At 41.5% G+C, this 20,933-nt stretch overlaps 1 protein-coding gene across 16 annotated transcripts in view; it reads left to right on the top strand.

The window, feature by feature from the left end:
• The window catches only part of PHF20L1 (PHD finger protein 20 like 1), an 85,291-nt gene that overhangs the window by 49,845 nt on the left and 14,513 nt on the right, over positions 1–20,933 (top strand). For 15 of the 16 annotated variants that reach the window (XM_078071988.1, XM_078071990.1, XM_036091143.2 and 12 more), the window contains 4 exons: positions 13,938–14,102; positions 17,394–17,575; positions 18,559–18,658; positions 20,213–20,408. In XM_078071988.1, coding sequence (XP_077928114.1) covers positions 13,938–14,102; positions 17,394–17,575; positions 18,559–18,658; positions 20,213–20,408 — 643 coding nt within the window. The remainder of the gene's footprint in view (positions 1–13,937; positions 14,103–17,393; positions 17,576–18,558; positions 18,659–20,212; positions 20,409–20,933) is intronic. The other variant, XM_078071992.1, reaches the window with a different exon arrangement.

The raw sequence follows: 20,933 nt of genomic DNA, 5'->3' as shown, positions 1-20,933 counted from the left end.
ACCAAAAGGAAAGTTGGAGTAGATATATTTATATCAAATAAAATAGTCATTAAGGGAAAATCATTCCTAGAGATAGGCTAATGTATAATGATAAAGGTTCAACTCACTTTATAAGTTCCTAGATGCAAAATTAAAAAAAATTTTGTTTTGAGAGAATGTGCATGAGCAGGGGAGGGGAGGGACAGAGGGAGAGGGAAAGGGAGAGAATGACTCCTAAGCAGCCTCACCACAGAGCTCAGTCTCATGACCCTGAGATCATGACCTGAGCTGAAATCAAGAGTTGGACACTTAACTGACTGAGCCACCCAGGTGCCCCTAAAATTTTTAAATTTTATAACTGAGTAAATTCACAGTATCTTTCTTAGTAATTAGTAAATTAACAAAACTCAAAAATATTCTGTAAGGATAAGAAAGGTGGCAGCAGCACAGGTGATCTCACAGCCCTCTCACGGACACTGAACTCAGGAGCTGCAGAGCAGACAGTTTTCTCAGATGCAAACGTGCCAAAATTGCATGATGCCACCCTAAGCAAATTGAACACATTGTGAAGATTGGGATAATGCAGACTGTAGTTTCTGACTACAGTAAAATCAATATTAAAAAGATAATAGAAAAACCCCGTATGTTTGGAAATCATACCACTCATTTTTAAATAATTCATGGATCAGAGAACAGTACCAAAGGGAAGGTAAAGATTGATTTATTTGAGAAAGAGAAAGAGCATGCACACGTGAGCCAGGAGGGAGGGGCAGAAGGAGAGGGAGAGAGAATCTCAGACAGACTCCACGCACAATGCAGAGCCGATGGTGGGGCTCAATCTCATAACCCTGAGATCATGACCTGAGCCGACACCAAGAGTTGGGTATTTAACCAGTTGAGCCAGTACCAGAGGGAAGGTAAATAAGATATTAAAAAATACGTACCAAAACTTGAGAATGTAGTTAAAATGCCACTTTTATAAGAAGAGTATGCATTGCCATACATATTTATATTAGAAAAGAAGACTGAAAATCAGCTAAGCCTCCAGCTTAAGAAGTTAGAAATGAGGAAGCTCAAAAAAAGTAGAAGTGAATAATAAACGTATGAGTAGAAATTAGTGAACAAAAAATACTAGGAAGAAATAAAAAATGCCAAAATTAACTTTTTTAGAAAACTAATAAAATCAAATGTCTGGGAACACTGGTTAAGGAAAAAAGACAAAATGCACAAATAAACAGTATTAGGAACTAAAGAGAATATAACTACAGATGTTCCATATATAAAAAGAAGAAAAATATAAACAACTTTATGCCAGTGAACTTGAGAGGTTAGATGAACATATGGACATTTGCCAGACACCAGACTCACTCAGGAAGAAGGTACAAACCTGAATAGTCTTCAAACCTGGAAGGAAATTTAATTAGTATTTTAAAATCTTGTCACAAAGAAAAAGTCCTGCCCCCAAAAGTTTCTGCTGCCAAGTTTTACCAAACACTGAAGGAGTAGATTATGCCAAACTCACATAAATCATTTCAGAATTTAGAAAAAGAACACTCCTACAGTGGGAAGGATGGTGTCCCTCAAAAATATATGTCCAACTTCCAACCCTTGTACCTGTGAATGTGACTATTTAGAAATGGGGTCTTTGCCGATGTGATTAAAAATGAGATCATCTGGAAGTAAAGTGACCCTAAGGCCGACGGCTCGTATCTTGGGAGGGAGAGGGTGATTTGGAGCCCACAGGGGAGAATGCCATGTGGGGGCCCTGGCCATGATTCGAGTGCTGCATTGCAAGCCAAGGCTCTCAAGCACCAGTCACTGCAAGAGGCAAGGAAGGATTTGCCCCTTGAGACTTGGCCTGCTGACACCTAATTTTGGACTTTTTGCCTTCAGAACTATGAGAAAATAAACTTCTGTTGTTTTAATCCACCAGATTTGTGGTGATTTGTTGGAGTAGCCCTAGGAAACTAATGCAACTCCAGATTCATTTTAGATTATTTAAATAACTTTGCTCAAAATCAGAACAGTATGGGAAAGGACCGTCATAGGCTTTTCTCATTTATGGACATAGATACGGAACCCATAAATAAGTGTTACAGAATTAAATCCAGCAGTGCTTTAAAACATAGGACCACAAAGGGTTGGAATACAAAGTTGGTTTGACATTAGAAAATCAGGGGACCCTGGCTGGCTCAGTCAGGAGAGCAGGCGACTCTTGATCTTGGGGTTGTGAGTTTGAGCCCCACATTGAGGGTAGAGTTTTCTTAATGTAAAAAAAAAAAAAAAAAAATTATTTGAAAAAATCAGTGAAACTCACCACAGTAACAGATGCAGGACAATAAACATTACTGTCCTTATATATGTACAAAAACCATTTGATACATTCATTTTTCCTTACATTTAGAAAAAAACATTATGACTAGCTGATTATAAAACCTGATTTAGAAACAAAGAAGGACTAAAGCATGGGAGACAATTCATGTTCACTGGTTAGTAGATTGAATATTGAAAAGATGCCAGCCACTTCGTGCTAAATACATCTATAGATTCAGTGCTGATTCTGCAACTTACAGTGGAAGAGTAAGAAGCCAAAAATAATACAGTCCATCTTAAAGAATAAAGAGAAAAATTACTATTCAACTATAGTTTAAGGCAGTGAGGCATTTGGAAGAATAGACATATTGATTAAGGACAGGATGGATAGTCCAAAGCATATACATATATCAGAACTCAGTTTATACACAGCTGGCATTCTTAGATTAGCAGATAAAGGATAAAGGATAAACCTTTCAGTAAATGGTATAAGAAATTTATAATCCACGTGGTGAAGAAAAAAAATGAAAGTAGGATTCCTACTTTACACCATATGCAGCCATCAATTCCAGGTTGATTAATGATGAAATGTGTGAAAGACAAAAACTGTAAAACTTTGAAAGACAGTATAGGAAAACATCTTTATGATCTTGGGGCAGGGAAGGATTTCTAAACAAAAAGTGTTAATTGTAAAGGAAAAGGTTGAAAATTTGACTAGACTGAATTAGAGAATTACACTAGAGAGGGGTTCAGTGGCAACCAAATGAAGCAGAAGAAAGGATCCGTGAACTCAAAGACAAGGCAATTGAACTCACCCAGTCAGAGCAACAAAAAAGAAAACAGAATGAAAAAAAGTTAGGATAGATTAAGGGCCTAATGGGACAACATCAAATGGACTAACTTTCACATTATAGGTGTCCCAGAAAGTGAAAAGATAGTCCATGCAGATGGAAACCAGAAAAAAGCTGAAGTAGCTCTATTTCTATCACAAAATAGACTTTAAAACAGACAGTAATAAGAGGCAAAGATAGGTGCCACATAGTGATAAAGGGGTCGGTCCAGCAAGAGGATATAACATTCATAAATATTTATGCACACTATATATAGGAGCACCTAAATATAAAAAGCAAATATTGCCAGATCTAAAGGGAGACGTACCCAGCAACAATAATAGTAGGGGATTTTAACATCCCACTCACATCAGTGGGGAGACCATCCAAATTAACAAGGAAACCACCTTAAACAACATATTAGACCAGATGGGCCCTAACAGATATATTAGAACATTCCATCTAAAAGGAGAAGAATAGGGATGCCTGAGTGGCTCAGATGGTTAAGCATCTGTCTTCAGCTCAGGTCATGATCTCAGTGTCCTGGGATCGAGTCCCACATCGGGCTCCCTGCTCAGTGGGCAGCCTACTTCTCCCTCTCCCTCTGTTCCTCCCCCTGCTTGTGCTCTATTTCTCTCTGACAAATAAATAAATAAAATCTTTAAAAAAAATTATAAAAAAGAAGAATACCCATTCTTGTCAAGTGTACATAGAACATTTTCCACGTTAGATCATATGTTAGGCCACAGAACAAATCTTAACAAATTTAAGGGGATTGAAATCCTCTTAAACATCTTTTCTGACCACAATAAATAATATGAAACTAGAAATTACATGGAAAAAACTGGGAACTTCATGAATATGTGGAGATTAAACCACATGCTACTGAGCTATCAGTGGGTGAAAGAAGAAATAAAAAGAGAAGATGCCTTGAGACAAATGAAAACGAAAATATACCAAAATTTGTGGGATTTAGCAAAAAAGAGTTGTAAGAGAGGAGTTCCTAGGGATAAATGCCTACCTTGAGAAACAAGAGTCTCAGCTATTCGTCTCAAGGAAATAGAAATAGGAGAAGAAACAAAGCCCAAAGTTAGTAGAAGGAATGAAATAATAAAGATTAGAGCAGAAATAGAGATTAAAAAGACAGTAGAGTAAATCAGTGAAACTGAGAACTGATTCTTTGAAAAAGCGAACAAAATTGATAAGCCTTGTGAAAGTAGATTGGATAAATAGAAAAGTCATTACATGTGTTTCTGTTTTATGTAGGGAAGTTAGTATATGTTGAGCTCAAGTATTCTTTTTTTGGGGGGTGTCTTTTTTGGGATTTTGGAATTGTTAATAAAAGATAGTAACAAAAAAAAATTGATAAGCCTTTAGCTAGACTTACTAAGAAAACATAAATAGAATGAGACAGGAGACGTTAGAGCTGATATCACAGAAATGCAAAGAACCCTAATGCACTACTATGAGCGTTATATGCCAACAAATTGGACAATCTAGAAGAAATGGATAAATTTCTAGAAACATAACAAACTATTAAAGCTAAATCATGAAAATAGAGTTAAATAAATAGAAAATCTAAATTGACTGATTACTAGTAAGGAGATTGAAATCTGAAACCTCCCGACAAAGAAAAGACGAGGACTGGGTGGCCTCACTGGTGAATTCTACCAGATATTCAAAGAAGAATTAATACCAGATTCTTCTCTCAAACCCTTTAAAAAATGGAAGAGGAGGAAACTCTTCCAAACTCATTTTATGAGGCCAGCATTACCCTGATAATACCCAAACTTGACAATGGCACTGTAAGAAAAGAAAATTACAGGGCAGTATCCCTGATGAACATTGATGCAAAAATCCTCAACAAAATATTAGCAAACCAAACTCAATAATATACTAAAAGGATCATACACCATGATGAAGTGGGATTTATTCTGGGGATACAAAGATGGTTCAACATCTGCAAATAAGTCAGTGTGTTATACCACATTAACAAAATAAAGGATAAAAATCATACAATCATCTCAATAGATGCAGAAAAAGCATTTGACAGAATTTAACATTTATTTATGATAAAAACTCTGAACAAAGCAGTTATAGAGAGAATGTAGCTCAACATAATAAAGGCCCATATATGACAAACGCACAGCTAACATCATATTCAGTGGTGGGAAGATGAAGGCCTTTGCTCTAAGATCAGGCACAAGAAAAAGATGCCCACTCTCGCCATTTTATTCAACATAGTTTTGGAAGTACTAGCCAGAGCAGTTAGGCAAGGGGGAAAAAAAAAGCCCTCCAAATTGGTAAGGAAGAAATATAACTGTGACTATTTGCAGGTGACATGATATTATATACAGAAAACTCAAAAGACTCTTAGAACTTACAAACAAATTTAGTGAAGTTTTGGCAAACAAAATTAATACAGAAAAATCTTGCATTTCTATACACTAAAAACAAACTACCAGAAAGAGAAATCAAGAAAACAATCCATTTATGATTGTACCAAAAAGAATAAAATACCTAGGAATAAACTTAACCAAGGAAGTGAAAGACCTGTATATTTAAAAACTATGAGATGTTGGAGGCGCCTGGGTGGCTCAGTCGTTAAGCGTCTGCCTTCGGCTCAGGTCATGATCCCATGATCCTGGGATCGAGCCCCGCATCGGGCTCCCTGCTCCGCAGGAAGCCTGCTTCTCCCTCTCCCACTCCCCCTGCTTGTGTTCCCTCTCTCGCTGTGTCTCTCTCTGTCAAATAAATAAATAAAATCTTTAAAAAAATAAAATAAAATAAATAAAAACTATGAGATGTTAATGAAAGAAATTGAAGAAGATGCAAATAAATGGAAAGATATTCTATGCTCATGGCCTGGGAGAATCAGTATTGTTAAAATGCCCAAACTACCCCGAACAATCTACAGATTTATTGCAATTCCAATCAAAATTTCAAGGACATTTTTCAAAGAAATGGAATAAATACTCCTAAAATTTGTATGGAACCACAACAAACCCCAAATAGCCAAAGCAACCCAGAGAGGGACAAAGCTGGAGGCCTTGCACTTTCTGATTTCAAACTATAAAGCGGCAGTAATTAAGATATCATGGTATTGGCATAAAAACAGACATGTGGATCAGTGGAAGATTAATAGCCCAGAAATAAACACTCGTATATATGGTGAATTAATTGATGCCAGTGGAGCCAAGAATATACAATGGGGAAAGGGGAGTCTCTTCAATACATAGTGCTGAAGACTAGACAGCTGTATGCAAGAGAATGAAACTTGACCACTATCTTATATGAGACAAAAAAATTTTTAAAGTGGACTAAAGACTTGAACAGAAGACCCCAAACCATGAAACTCCTAGAAAAAAACATAGTTGGTAATTTCCTTGCCACAAGTCTTGGTGATGATTTCATAAATCTGATACCAAAAACAACAAAAGCAAAAATCTGTAAGCAGAAATATATCATACTGAAACGTTTCTGCAGTGCAAAGGAAACCATCAACAAAATGAACAGGCAACCTACTGAATGGGAGAAAATGTTTGCAAATCATCTGTCTGATAAGGGGCTAATATCCAAAATATATAAAAAACTCCTACAGCTCAATAGCCAAAACACAATTTGATTAGAAAATGGGCAGAAGATCGAAATAGACATTTCTCCAGAGAACACATGTAGATGGCCAAAAGGTACATAAAAAGATGCTCAACATCATCAGTCATCAGGAAGATGCAAATCAAAACCCCAATGAGCTGTCACCTCACACCTGTTAGAATGCCTGTTGTCAAAAGACAACAAGTGTCGGCCAGGATGTGGAGAAAAGGGAGCCCTTCTGCACTGTTGGTGGGAATGCAAACTGGTACAGCCACTGTGGAAAGCAGGATGGAGGTTCCTCAAAACATTAAAATAGAACTACCATCTCCAGCAGTTCTGCTATGCGATATTTGTCCAAAGAAAACAAAAACACTAATTTGAAGAGATAAATGCACCCCATATTCATTGTATTGTTATTCAAAATAGCCAAGATAGGGAAACAAGTGTCCACTGATGCATGAATGGATAAAGAAATTGTGCTGTACACAGACAAACACACACATTGGAGTATTAGAATAAAGAATGAAATCTTGCCATTTGTGACAACGTGGATGGACCTCAAGGGCATCATGCTATGTGAAATAAGTCAGACAAAGACAAATACCATATCATCTCATTTATGTGTGGAATCTTAAGGCGGGGGGAAAAAAAGATACAGAGAACAGAATATTCGTTGCCAAAAGCAGGGGGTGGAGGTAGGAGAAGTGGGTAAAGGGGATCAAAAGATAAAAGGAAAAAAAAAAAAATTCCCTTACAGGGGAAAAAAAAGAAAACGTTATACAGAGGATGAAAGGACAGCACAAACCATCAGAAAATACTGCAACACGTGTACCTGACAAAGGATTAGTATTCAGAATCTGTTTCGAACTTACAAGTCAAGAATTGAAAGAAAAATATCCTAATGGGTAAATGGGCTAAAGATTTTAACGGGTATTTCACAGAATTGGAAATCTTAGAGCGCTAAAATGAATATATAACATGATGTCCAATCTTATGAGAAGCAGCATTAATGTAATTTTTAAGACCTAGTGGGATCTATTTCCTAGCTGCTATCTGCACAAAAGTCATAAGGCGGATGATATCAGATGTTGCTGAGGCGGTGGAGACATGGTACCAACCACTGTGGAAAACGGCCATTGGCAAGTTGTGCCTGCCGTGTGACTTAAAATTCCTAACTAAGCTCTCATGACCCATCAGGAGGCATTTACGAGAATGTCCTAGCAGCACTGGCAGCCCAGACATCCATCAGAAGTCACACATCCATTCCGTGGAATCCATATCACCATGTAAATAAATGAACTATATCCACAGGAATCTCAGGAACAAAATGATAAGCTAAAATCACTGAAGAAAACGTGTAATATGATTTTATATATGTAAAGATCAAAAAGTTGTAATATGAAACTATATGCGAACATAGCAACAGCTTTATAGTAACAAAAAGTAGCAAAAGCATAAAGAACAGCAAGAGAATGGTGAGCAGAAATTCCGGCCAGGGGTAACCTCTGAAGTGGGGAATTTATCAGTTCAAATTGGAAAATGGTACAACGAAACCTTCAAAAGTGATGAGTGTTCTCTTTACAACGGGACCTTCAAAAGTGATGACAGTGTTCTCTTAAACTACGTGACAGGCACCTAAGTATTTTGTGGTATTGATTGATATGCTTTTTGTCATACCCGGGTTTTTTTCATATTCATTAAACACCTTTAAAAATCAGTTTTATTATTTTTTTAATTTTTTAAAAAGATTTATTTGTCAGAGAGCACGAGCAGGGGGAGGGGAGGCAGAGGGAGAAGCAGACTCCCTGCTGAGCAAGGAGCCCCATGCTGGACTTGATCCCAGGACCCCGATGCGGGACTCCATCTCAGGACCCTGGGATCATGAGCTGAAGGCAGACGCTTAACCGGCTGAGCCACCCAGGCGTCCCTAAAATTCAGTTTTATTTTATTTATTTTTTTAAAATATTTTATTTATTTGACAGAGAGACACAGCGAGAGAGGGACCACAAGCAGGGGGAGTGGGAGAGGGAGAAGCAGGCTTCCCACCGAGCAGGGAGCCCTATGTGGGGCTGGATCCCAGGACCCTGGGATCATGACCTGAGCCGAAGGCAGACATTTAATTAATGACTGAGCCACCCAGGCGCCCCTAAAATCGAGTTTTAAAAACTATAAAGCCAACTGGGAAACTTCAGAGTCAGTAATTGATGGTAAATTCTTCAGATTTTTAACTCTCTCGCTAGGCCCCATATCCTCTCTCATTGTTTCTACATTCTGTCTCTCTAAAGCTGCCAGCGTACATTTGACGTAGGGTCAAACAGAGGATTGAAAGGCTTGAAACTACTTTCCAGAGAATGTCTTGAACATACCTGTGCACTCGTGTGCCCGCATTGCCCCTTGTCCGTTCTCCCCTCACCCCGTCCCTTCACACACAGCCCCGTGGGGCCCAGACTCCAGAGAACCAGAAGTCAGGAAACTCTGGAGCATTGTGAACAAAAACCATTAATCACAAACACATTTGATTTGTGAATACCCTCCTGTGAGAGTGTATCATCATGCAGACTTGAGAAGCTTCAAACCACAGGTAAAACTGTCAGGTGAACTCCCGAGTGACCAGAGGCTGAGGGGATTTGGTGGACTCGGGTACCGCAGCGGGGCCAGCCAGGACTCAGGGCAGGAAGAGCAGGCTATTCAGGTTCCTTTCTGCCGCGGCAGCACAAAGGTCTACTCCAGGACTCACCAGCAGACACCAAATCGGAGTGTGCTAAGATCCCCTGCACGCGGAGGGAAGGTAACAGGGAGGTGCTGACCAAGAACAGATGAGCGGGCCACACTTGGTGGCACAGTAAGAGAGCGTTGAGAATGCAGGAGGTGGTGGTTGGTGACTTGGAAGAAAGAGGGCAATCCAGATTAGTAAGACTGAGAGAAAAAGTTACCAAGAAAATTGGCACCTCAGAGTTGTGTTCCGCAATTACGCTACCCCTACTTTTAAAGAGCCATTAACCCTTTAAAACATGTTAATATATTTTTATTTTTTAATTGAAAAGAACTTTATATCTTGTTTACATTTTAAAATCAGACCTATACATGAAAATCTTAACTTTGTAAATAGAATCCTAGCAAATAGTTAAAGATGCACAGAAGCATTGCTTTTTATACACAGCAGGTGTGGAGTTGGGTAATCACAGGCATCTTTGCAATTAATTATTACATTTGAGAATTTATTCTGGGTTATTTATATTCATCTTGGAAGTGACACTTTTCCAGATTAAAATAGAAGAGGGGTCTTTAAGCTGGAAATAGGGGGTTTTAAATAACTTTAAAATTTTAAAGACATCTTAATTTTAAAACATTCACATTATTCCTACTTGAGGTTCCTAATATAATATGCATTTTATTCTACAGTTACTACCACCAGGGAGTTTTAAAAGTTCTTTCTTAACACTGACTGTCATTTTGCATATCCTCCTGGTGCTTATTATGTACCAAACGTGCTGTAGGCATTTTATATACAGTGGTTTATTTCATCTTCACATTAACTAATGCTTAAGAGTGGAGCCTCTTAGACCCATTTTAGAAGCTGTGAACGGAAACAAATAAGAGTCGTCCAAGCTCACACGGCTGTTGAGTGGTGAAAAGCAGATTCAAACCTAGGCAGTCTGGCTTCAGTCTTAGTTGTAGCTTGAACCATCATGCTCTGTTCTGTTACTTCCTGGGCCTTAGAGAGTGTTTGCTAGATTGTGCATTCTTCTCTCTAGCAGGTTTTACTTGTCTCTACTGGCGTAGTAAGTTCTGACGGTTGTCCGTACGAGAAACGGCCATGTTGGGATCGGAGTGACATCTTTGCCAGTTTTTCCCTTTGTCCCGTTGAGCCAGTCACGTCATCTCTTTGTCTTTCCTGTGTCTGTAAATATTTAAAAAACGAAGGCATACAGAGATTTAAAAGAACTAGAATGAGAAATTCAAGGAGAATCTAGAACATTGTGCTGTGAAAACAGACACTCCCTTCCAGGAGCTTGTAGGCAAGCCTTATCAGCATATCGTAAGAGTGATAAGAAGCACGCGCAAATATTTACTGGGAAGGTAACGGTGATACAAAGTAAGTTCTGTCTATAGTGTAGAGAAGCTGGAGTGATCAAGGAAGGGGCTTCTCATGGCGGATTACAGTTGATCTAACCCTGAAGCTGGCAGCGGACCTTTATTCCCAGTAGCCCCAGGGACTGGCATGGGGAATGCAGGTGTGGTGCAGAGTGCCGAGTTCTGTTCTGTTGCTAATACCCCGTAGAGAGCTTATACAGCAGCCTGTTTTATTTGGCACACCAAACTGAGACTTCCACCATTATTCTTACACTCAGGCTGTACTTGTGCATTTACTTTGCTGAGAGGGCAATACAGCATGTCATCAATAAAAGGGCAGCTTTCAAAGCGGAGCGTTGGGTTCAAATCTTCACTGCAAAGCTTATAGCTTGGGTGCCCTTTGGTGAGTTATTTAAATTGTGTAAATGTCAGTTTCCTCACGTATAAAATGGTAATAATAGTTTCTGCTATGTGGCTTTATTTTTAGGATTCAATCAGGTAATCATTGTAATTACTTAACACAGTGCTAGCTAGCATTCAGCAGATGCCCTTTCCATGCCTGTGCCCAAGTGACAGGGCATGGGGCAAGCTGTGTAGAGACGGGGGCCAGGAGAGACACAGTAGCCCCATGCTACTCCAGGATCACTCTGCAGTCTCATACCATCCACAGCATCCGGGAGGGTCCCCACTCCTGACCTGCTGGTGGTGAGGCCCAGGAATCTGCTTTAACAAGCTTTCCAGTTAGCGTTGAAATCCACTGGTAACGCATTTTGGGTAAGAGTAAGGCTCTGTAGTTGGGCTCTCTGGGTTTGAAGGCTGGCTTTGTAAAGATAGCTCTGTCTTCTTGGGCAGTTTAACCTTTTCTGTCTCTGTTCTTCCACTTGTAAAATGGCACTAGCAGTTGTAGCTTCCTTGTTGTATTCACTGTGAGGATTAGAGCACTTAGAGTCATGGTTAGCACACGGGGCGCCCAGGAGAGGTGGCCGGGCTGTAGTATGCAGCGGTGAGTGCTGTGGTGGTGTCCAGTTGCGGCCGTCACAGAATACTACATACCAGTGACTTAAAACAATCTAAATTTATTATCTTCAAGTTCTGAAGGTCACAAGTCCAACATGGGTCTCGGTGGGCTGAAACAAAGGTGTCAGCAAGACTGGACTCCTTTTGGGAGGCTCTAGGGGAGAATCCATTTTCTTGCCTTTCCCAGCTTCTAGAGGCTTCTGCGTGTCTTGGCACATGTCCTCACCATCTTCAAAGCCAGCAGCGGCCACTCAAGTCTTTCTCACTTCACATCACTCCAACGCTGACTCTTCTGACTTTCTCTTGTGCCTTTAGAGACTCTTGTGATTACTTTGGGCCCACCCAGATAATCCAGGATAATTTTGAGGTCAGCAGATTAGCAACCTTAATTCCCCTTTGCTACAGAACCTAACTCAGTCACAGGTTCTGAGGATTAGGTTGTGGACGTCTTTGGGGACCATTGTTTTGTCCACCACAACCACCGACTTTAGATGAATACTCACTGCACACCAGCATTGGTACTGCTCTCCTGGAAACTTGCTTTCCTACTCTTGACCTTTCCTGCACCTCTTCCAGTCTTTTCCACCTCTTTCTATTCCCTAACTTGCCTCAGGTGTCCTTTGCCTCATACTCAGTTGAGGAAATAGAAGCCACCAGATGAGAACTTGCTCATCTTTCCACAACTATGTGCTTAGCTATGTATATCCATCATCTCCTGCTTTGCCTCTACAATAATGGAGGCAGTTGTCTTTCTGTTCTTAAAATCCTGGCACTTGTCACCCTGCCTCCCCTCATTTTTAGATTTTTGTAGATGAAGTATAGGATCGCCCATCTTTAAAAAGCCTTCCTCTGGGGGTGCCTGGGTGGCTCAGTCTGTTGAGTGTCCTACTGTTGGTTTCAGATCAGGTCATGATCTCAAGGTCCTGGGATTGAGCCCCAAGTGGGGCCCTGAGCTCAGCAGGGACTCTCCCTCTTCCTCTCCCAACTTCTCTGTGCCTCCCCCCCCCCCTTCCCGGGCTCTCTTTCTCTTTCTAAAATAAATAAAATCTTTAAATAAAATAATCAATCAGTCTCCTTCAGACCCGCATTCCTTCTCTGGTTTCTCCTCCCTCTTACTCTTCAGCTCCATCTCAGAGCGCCTCTTTCCGCCTCTTGGTAGTTCAAGCAGAAGCCTGGAAAGTGCCCTGCTGACGCCAGTCTTCAGATCTGCAGGTCGCTGCATCTGCCTGTCAGCCTTCAGGCCGGCTGCCTTCCTCCCAGGCCAGGCCGTGGGGCCTCCTGCCTGCATCTCCCTGCCCCCTTCCTCATTCCATAGCTCCAGTAGGCTTTGAAAACCGGAATCAGACTTGTGTCACGCTCTTTTTGCCGCATTTAGGATAAAACTCAAAAATAAGGACGTGTTTAACCAGACCCGCTCCTGCCCCTCTAGCCTCATTTCTTCTCTCTCTCCCTCACTGTGCTGTAGCCTCGGTCTCAGATTGTCAGATGCGCCAGGCTCTCCTCTGCTCCAGAGCCTTCCCAGGGCCCCGAATCCTGGCCTCTCCTGTCTGTCCCTGTCATCACACCCTGCTCTCCTGGAAGCTGCAGGTGGCTCCTCCCTGTCCTCCATCTGCAGGACTCATGCTAAGCTGAGGAAGACAGGACTTGGATTAATTTTTTTTCAGGAGGACCAATTAATTTCATTCAGATGTTTTTTGCTGAAAAATGTATCAATTGAATTATCAGTGTAATGATTGACATGCTACACATTATGAGCACCTCTTTACAAATTGCAAAAACAAAGTTAATTTCCATCTTGCAAATCTTACTGTAAACATAGCTGTGATTATAATGGAGAGAAACTGTAGAGATAATCCTTTTTCACGTCTGGACTGGCTAACGAGTTTTTGGAACCAGCTAGAACATGGTGCTCCCTGGTGGTATGTGTGTACTGCTGGGGTACAGTTCCCCAGGTGTTCTTGCCCAGCCCACTTTATCAGATGCACCGCCATCTAGCTGTTTGTGGGTAAGGGAAGAGGGGGCATGGTTATTTTATGTCTTGTAAAATGTAACTTTGTTAGTTTTTATAAAGTGACTCTTCCTGATGACCTGACACTTTATTAATATTTCTTTATGTATCTTATGTTACAGACTATTCAGACTATGAAGACAGTTCTCTAGAATTTCTGGAAAGGTGCTCTTCTCCACTAACTCGATCTTCTGGGAATTCTCTGGCTCTGCGAAGCATGTTCACGGAGAAAAATACAACATATCAGTACCCAAGGGCAATTTTGTCAGTTGATCTTAGTGGTGAAAGTATGTGTAATCATGTAATGCTTAAACAAGTCTTAAGATTCTTAAATGGGGAACTGAGCTGGAAACATACTTCAGTGAGGGCTTATCTGTTTACACCATTTAAGAAGTTATCCCGTAAACTAATATGAACATCTCAGCATTAGATAGTTGAGCTACTTTAACTTCTATAAAGTAAAATTGGCTTTTATCATTAACTGTAGGACAGATGGTGAGGAAGCTCCTAGTGTCTCCTATGTACTGATTATGGGTGTTTTACGGGCAGATTCGGAATCTGTCAGGTTGCCCTGCAGGCCGTCCTGGCGGCTGTGGGGTTGAGCACGCTCACCTTCCGGGGCTCTCAGCAGTGGGGGGAGACTCCCCCATGCAGACCCTGATGGCAGTGGCTGGAGACTAGACTAAGGGACGGGGTCTTCATCTTATGTAAAACCCCAGGGATACTGATGGCTGAGCTCACTCCGGCCTTCTCCTTTCTTCTGAGGGCCCGACATGGTAGGTCCTAGGTGATGTGTTTTTGTTTGCACGGTTACCACTTGCATTCTTCCAGGCCCAACTCCTGTCTAGCCTGCTGTGGGGAAAAGCGTCATCTTCCCTTTCTCCTGAAATAAGCACATGGCACTTTTGAGATTTATCATTTTCAAACACTGAGGAGAGGGAGGAAAAAAGTCCTTTTCTAACAAGCACAGGTCCTGTGTTCCCTTTTGGGCCAGTGGCTCTTCACCCCAGGTGTCCGTGAAAACTGTCTCTGTGATGCTTTGGAATGACCAATCCAGAGGTGCTGCAGAGCACGAATGAGATTTCCAGGAGGGTAGATGGAGTTTCTGAGTGCTTTGGGTTGACAATCACGTCAGGACCCTCCTGGTGGAGGCAGTGAGGTCGGAAAGTCATCACTTTACACAGAGTGCTGGAGAACGGAGGGGATGTCTGGCTGGTAGTGCCGCTGGAACTAGATGCGTGAGGGGGGCGGCAGGGGTGTCCTGGGTGTGTGCCCCCCGTGTGTGACTCAGCCCTGAGCTGGGAGAAAGGACAGGTGTTGATACAGGGCGCAGGTCTTCGGCCAGAGGTTCTCAAGTGTTAGCATGCATCAGAACCACCTGGAAAGCTTGTTAAAACACCTCTCTGGGCCTCATCCTCAGAATGCCTGATGCCTAATGAGTTTGCAGGTGATGCTGATCTGGAATCCACACTGAGAGAATGTGTCTGGGAAAATAGCAATGATAGTTCAAGGGGTAACAGTTGGAAGAGAATGGTGTTCCCGTGGCCACTCAGTTGGAGCTGTTTTCCATGTGGTATTTCGGTAGGAGAGGGGACTTTTATTTGCTTTTCTTTTTAACTTTGAACCTACGGACCCATTTACTCAGCCCCTAGAATTCAGCCAAGCATTTATTTGATGCTTGGGAATTAGTTATTCAAACTAGGTTTTCTGGCCAATATGTTAAATTTGCATTCTAACACCTTAAAACCTGGTTATTTGGGCCATGAAAGCATATGTGAGACACACACTAATTCCTTTAAAGATCATAGTTTTAAATTTATTAATTCTGTTATGATTGCCATCCATATAACGCCACATAAATGCTGCAACAATGTTTGAAACTGTTTATTCGTGTTCTAGTGTGCCATTTTGAAACATTGAACTTGCATTCTGGAAGGCCCAAGAGAAAATACTAATTTTGGATTTAAGATAGTAAGATGATGAATGAATGAAATTTCCCCTCATATTTTCCCCTCAATAATTTCCTCATAGTATTATTAGAAGGATTTTATAATGCCTAATTGTTTACGCCTTGAAAGTTTTCCTGTATTTCTCTAATACCATTTCTACTGATCTCACTTTCTCCAAGATGTCTTAAGACCCTAAAGGAAGGAAAATGTTTATTTTCCTGTAAAACATTAACTTTTCATAAGTCAAAAATAAAACATTCAAAAACAGGAAAAAAATCAGATTAGAAGCTGGTAGAAGAAGCATTAAGTCTTGAAATATTTAAAATATAAACAGCATGAGTTTTTTTAGTTTGCATTTGGCCCACTTCTTTCTGGTCTGATCGTCTGAAAAGAGAATTTTCTCTGGCTATGGACTCCCTCCTTGGCTCCTCCAGAAGCATTCTGGAGCGGCTTACTATGTATAGCAGGCTTCCTTCTAAGCCCTGGCTGTGGAACGTTCAGCAGTACAGAGCCCTTCCTGCCTCGGCCTGTCGATACCCTACAGAGGGAGGTGAGTAAGGAGCAGGTGAAGGAGTGGCACGGACTGTGGCTAGAGGCTGAGACACTGAGGCAGAAGGAGCCGCCTCTGTCACTCAGGTGCTCCGCGGACTGGCCTCCAGGTGCCTCACAGAAGCTGGCAGGTCTTCGACCATGCGGCTCCTGCCTTCCTCCATCCACACTCCTGCCGAACTTTAGTGTCCTGTCATTTGTCGTAAATAAATATTTCCTTGCGTTTGCCTTGATTTTTTTTTTTCTCAATGGCCTGGGCTAAATTGTCATCTTTGACATCAACACTGGTACAAATACAAACCTAAAACCTGGCATTTAAGTTGATGTATATGTAGTGGTCATCCATACGATCTAGTTTCTAGAATATACTTATTTTTAGAAGATTTTAATCAAAGTGAAATTTTGAAAATTTGTAAATTCCTTGGGGAACTTCTGATCTCAATTTAAGGAATAGTGGTGACATTATCGAGAACATAGGCTCTGGAGTCAGATAGTCCTGCTCTGCAGTCAGCTTTACCATTAGCTGGCTGCACTACTCGAGCAAATAATAGGTCTTCTCTTTGAAGTGCTTAGTATAGTACCTGCCGCATAGTAAGTGCACTGGTGGCTGAAGATACTGGCACCGTTAAGAGTAGTAGTATTGGTGTTGGACTCCAGGCAGTCTCCTTCCTTTCGCTGAAGTGCCTTGACTGTGGTACAAAGAACAAAATCCGTTATTTTTATGACCCCTGATTCTGGGGAGGATGAAAAGGACTAACGTTTGTGAAAGCATTTGAAACTATGCAAATTTGAATTATTATCAACCTTAGCCATAGCCTCGATAAGCACCAAGACTAAGGGATACTTTCCAAGCTACTTGTAATAGTGTAGATGTTAAGATATAAAGTCGATCATAACTACCTAGTAAGCTTCAAAAATCATTTGTTTCTTTGTTCAGAGACCTACTCTAATCCCATTTGTTTGGCCTGCCTTTCTAAATACCTAATAGCTTATAATCACTTCCTTTAGCTCCTTTCTATCTGGAAAAATGACACAAACATAGGAAAATAAATGCTGAGTATGCTTTTGTGTATATTCTAGACTTATCAGATGTGGAATTCCTAGATGATTCTTCAACAGAGAGTTTGCTTCTCAGTGGGGATGAGTACAATCAGGACTTTGATTCAACCAATTTTGAGGAATCTCAGGATGAAGACGATGCTCTTAATGAGATTGTGCGGTGTATTTGTGAAATGGATGAGGAGAACGGCTTCATGATCCAGGTAACCAGTCTTCCCTGTTGTAGCAAATAATTATTTCAGGTGCTAAGCAAGTACATCAGGGCTTCCGTGTTCTTTTGTCACTCATGGTCCTATTGAAGACAGGTCTCTTGCTTCTCACGTTTAAAATCCCAGCAGTAATGATGAGAAAATCTCTTCAAATGAAGTAGACTGCTCTCTCACCTAAGGATCCCCCTCCCTATATGAGAGTGTTGAGTTTGAGGTCTTCAAGCTGAAATTCTGGAATCCATTCTTCGAAGCCATTAGGGTGGGCGAGCATCCACATTGAAGGGTAGAGCATAGCAGCCCTTCTCTTACTGGCCTGGATCCCTGTTGTTTGTAGCCTTTAAACAGGCAGATGTGGAAATAAACGTTTCCACTAGTGTCAAAAATTGTTGCAAGGATTAAGCATCACGAACCGCCTCTCCCTGTAGGAAGGGTATCTAAGAAAAAAGCATAACCCACGTTTTATGATGACATTGGGAAAATTTGGAAACGTTAGTTACAGGAATGAAGAAAGAGTAATGTTTTTCTCCCCTTTTTCAAAGATCTTCTCAGATAAGGGAACTGCACATTTATAGGGTCACCACACAGGTAATACTTTAAGAAGTCACTGCTGCAGGCACTCCTATGAACGTGTCTTTTTTTTAAAAAAATGTCCATACTTTCCTAAGCTATTTTAAGGATGTATTTGCCTAAAATTTAGTGGGAAATAAATGAGAGCAATAGTTTTGTGTGTGTGTGTGTGTGTGATTTAAGTAATCTATCGAGGCACATTTTAATAGCTGCACCAAGAGGAAGTCCTTGAAGTAGCCGACTCTTTCAAATAAAAAGTTCATCATGTATCGGCACTTGCATCGTTGTGTGGAATAAGAACGGAGCTGTGGGTGGCAGCAGGAGACGGCCACGGCTAGCTGAAAGGCAGGGCTCTTGTGGTCCTGTCTGGGAGCAGACCTGTGACGAAGCACCCCTGTGTTCTCTGGCAGTGTGAAGAGTGTCTGTGCTGGCAGCACAGCGCGTGCATGGGGCTGCTGGAGGAGAGCATCCCCGAGCAGTACGTCTGCTACGTCTGCAGGGACCCGCCTGGTAAGCCCTCTCCCCGTGCTGTCGGCCGGGCCCCTGGAGACCTGGGTACCGATTCCGTAGTGCACCCGCTGCGTAGGACACCATTACTTCACCGGTTAAATTCTTTTTCCGTGTTGACATTTTATAATAGTTGTCATTGTTTGTTACAGTTTTATTTTCCGTGTTAGTTACCTAGGCCAGAACATTAGCCTCGTTTCATTAATGTAACTACTACATTACTGGAAGGACAGAGTTACACATGTCTTTTTCCTGGAGAAGAATTAGCCCCGTAGTGTGTCCCTGTGTGTTGATTTCTAAATAGGTTTATGTGTGGCTATTTGAATGGAACTGTATTCTGAATGTAACTCCTGGTTTGTTTGTTTTTGTTTTTTTAAGATTTTATTTATTTATTTGATGAAGAGAGACACAGGGAGAGAAGGAACACAAGCAGGGGGAGTGGGAGAGGGAGAAGCAGGCTTCTGGCTGATCGGGGAGCCCGATGCGGGGCTCGATCCCAGGACCCTGGGATCATGACCTGAGCCGAAGGCAGACGCTTAATGACTGAGCCACCCAGGCGCCCCTCATGATGTGGTTTTAAGAAAGTTCCTGACTGTGTTGCATATCCAGCTCATTTTAGCTAGATGGGATCTCCGATGATCACGGTCTGTCCCTTTATGTTACCGATGAGACAACTGGAGCACGGAGGGTTTCATGCCTTGTGCACAAGGATACTAGTAGACATGACAGAACTGAGATGAAAACCTGTCCCTTTTGACTCCCTGTCCAGTGCCTTCCTCCATGCCAGAGGCTCTTTGAGTAGCAAGGTTTTGCATATTGTATACACTTTCAGCTACCCAGGTAGAAAATAACTAGATATTCTCAAATAAAAGCCTGTCAGGTTCTCCTCTTGTCTAACTTAAAAAAAAGTAACATTAGGAAGCAGGAGAATGATTCAGACCCATATGAATGTAGACATTTGTTTATTCATTCAGCAGCCTTTATTAGATGCCTTCTGTTTGCCAAATGCTGGTAAGAGGTAGGATGATTGATTCTAAGCATGCCTTCCACTGTCTCAGTATAGTAGGGGTCACAGACACATAAGCAACTAATTTAATAGACATAGTATTGACATTGGTAGGATTATATAGGACCCTGTGAGATCCTGAAGAGGGGTCCTTATTCGCCTAAGTAGAACTCTATTTCGTCCAGTTCAAAACAAATGTTTGTGAGAGAACGGGTACCCCGTCTAGTTTCTGTCCAGCCCTCTCAGCCTTTCTACGGTACAGATGACAGACACATCAGAAATGCAAAGCCGTGCACTCAAGGTTCCTCTGCAGGTGTCCTCTGCCCTGAGCACATCTTAATGGAGTGTGTTCTCCGTAGCAGGCCGGAGACCCCGAGGTTGGAGGGGCTCTCCCAGCACCAGCTCCTCAGAACGCCGTCTTGCTCTTCTTTTGAGTGTGTTCTTAGTACCAGAGCTCACCTTGCTTACTGAATAGTGTCAATAAGATGGCAGTGGAAGGAAATCTGAATAAGTGGAATCCTTTGTCCTTTTAATGTCACCTTCATCTACAGGTCAGAGGTGGAGTGCAAAATACCGGTATGATAAGGATTGGTTGGATAATGGGAGAATGTGTGGGTTATCGTTTTTAAAAGAAAATTACTCTCATCTCAATGCCAAAAAGATAGTTTCCACACACCACCTGCTTGCTGATGTCTGTGGTGTCACGGAAGTCCTGCACGGGCTCCAGCTGAAGATCGGCATACTGAAGTAAGTGAGGAGCCTCAGGGTCACGGGTGGCGTGCGCTTTAATTCACAGTAATCAGGCAGCCTTTTGAAGGTTCAGATGAGCAGTGTGGAAGGCAGAAGAGATATTTGAATACATTTTAACTTTTTAAAAATAGGCAGGATTAATAAACTTCTTGGATGAATAGCTGCTTCCTGCCTGTTGTCCTGGAATGAATAAGTGTGGTTGAAGGTCACTACCACCTCTGCTATTCCAACAAATGTTAGTCCCTGCCCAGCTGTTTCGTGTGCTTGCTGTATGCACAAAATTAAGTACAGTTGCTTGGTGAACTGGTATTTTGTGCCGGAATAGTGTCCAGATGAAGTAGATTTAATAGTGTATTTTTAATTACCTTAAGATGGACTCTGAAGGGAGCAAGCAGGTCATAGCATCCATCCCTCTGCTGTGCACCGAATGGGTTTTAGTCATCCCAGACTCTTTTCCCTTAAGAAAACAAACAAACAAAAAACCCAACCTGAGTCTCCCTAAGTAACATGTCTTGAGTGTTC

The sequence above is a fragment of the Halichoerus grypus genome, chromosome 5, assembly GCF_964656455.1.
Source record: "Halichoerus grypus chromosome 5, mHalGry1.hap1.1, whole genome shotgun sequence".
NCBI classification, from domain to species: domain Eukaryota; kingdom Metazoa; phylum Chordata; class Mammalia; order Carnivora; family Phocidae; genus Halichoerus; species Halichoerus grypus.
The sequence above is the reverse complement of the archived record's forward strand: the minus strand, read 5'-3'. Positions and strand labels throughout refer to the sequence as shown.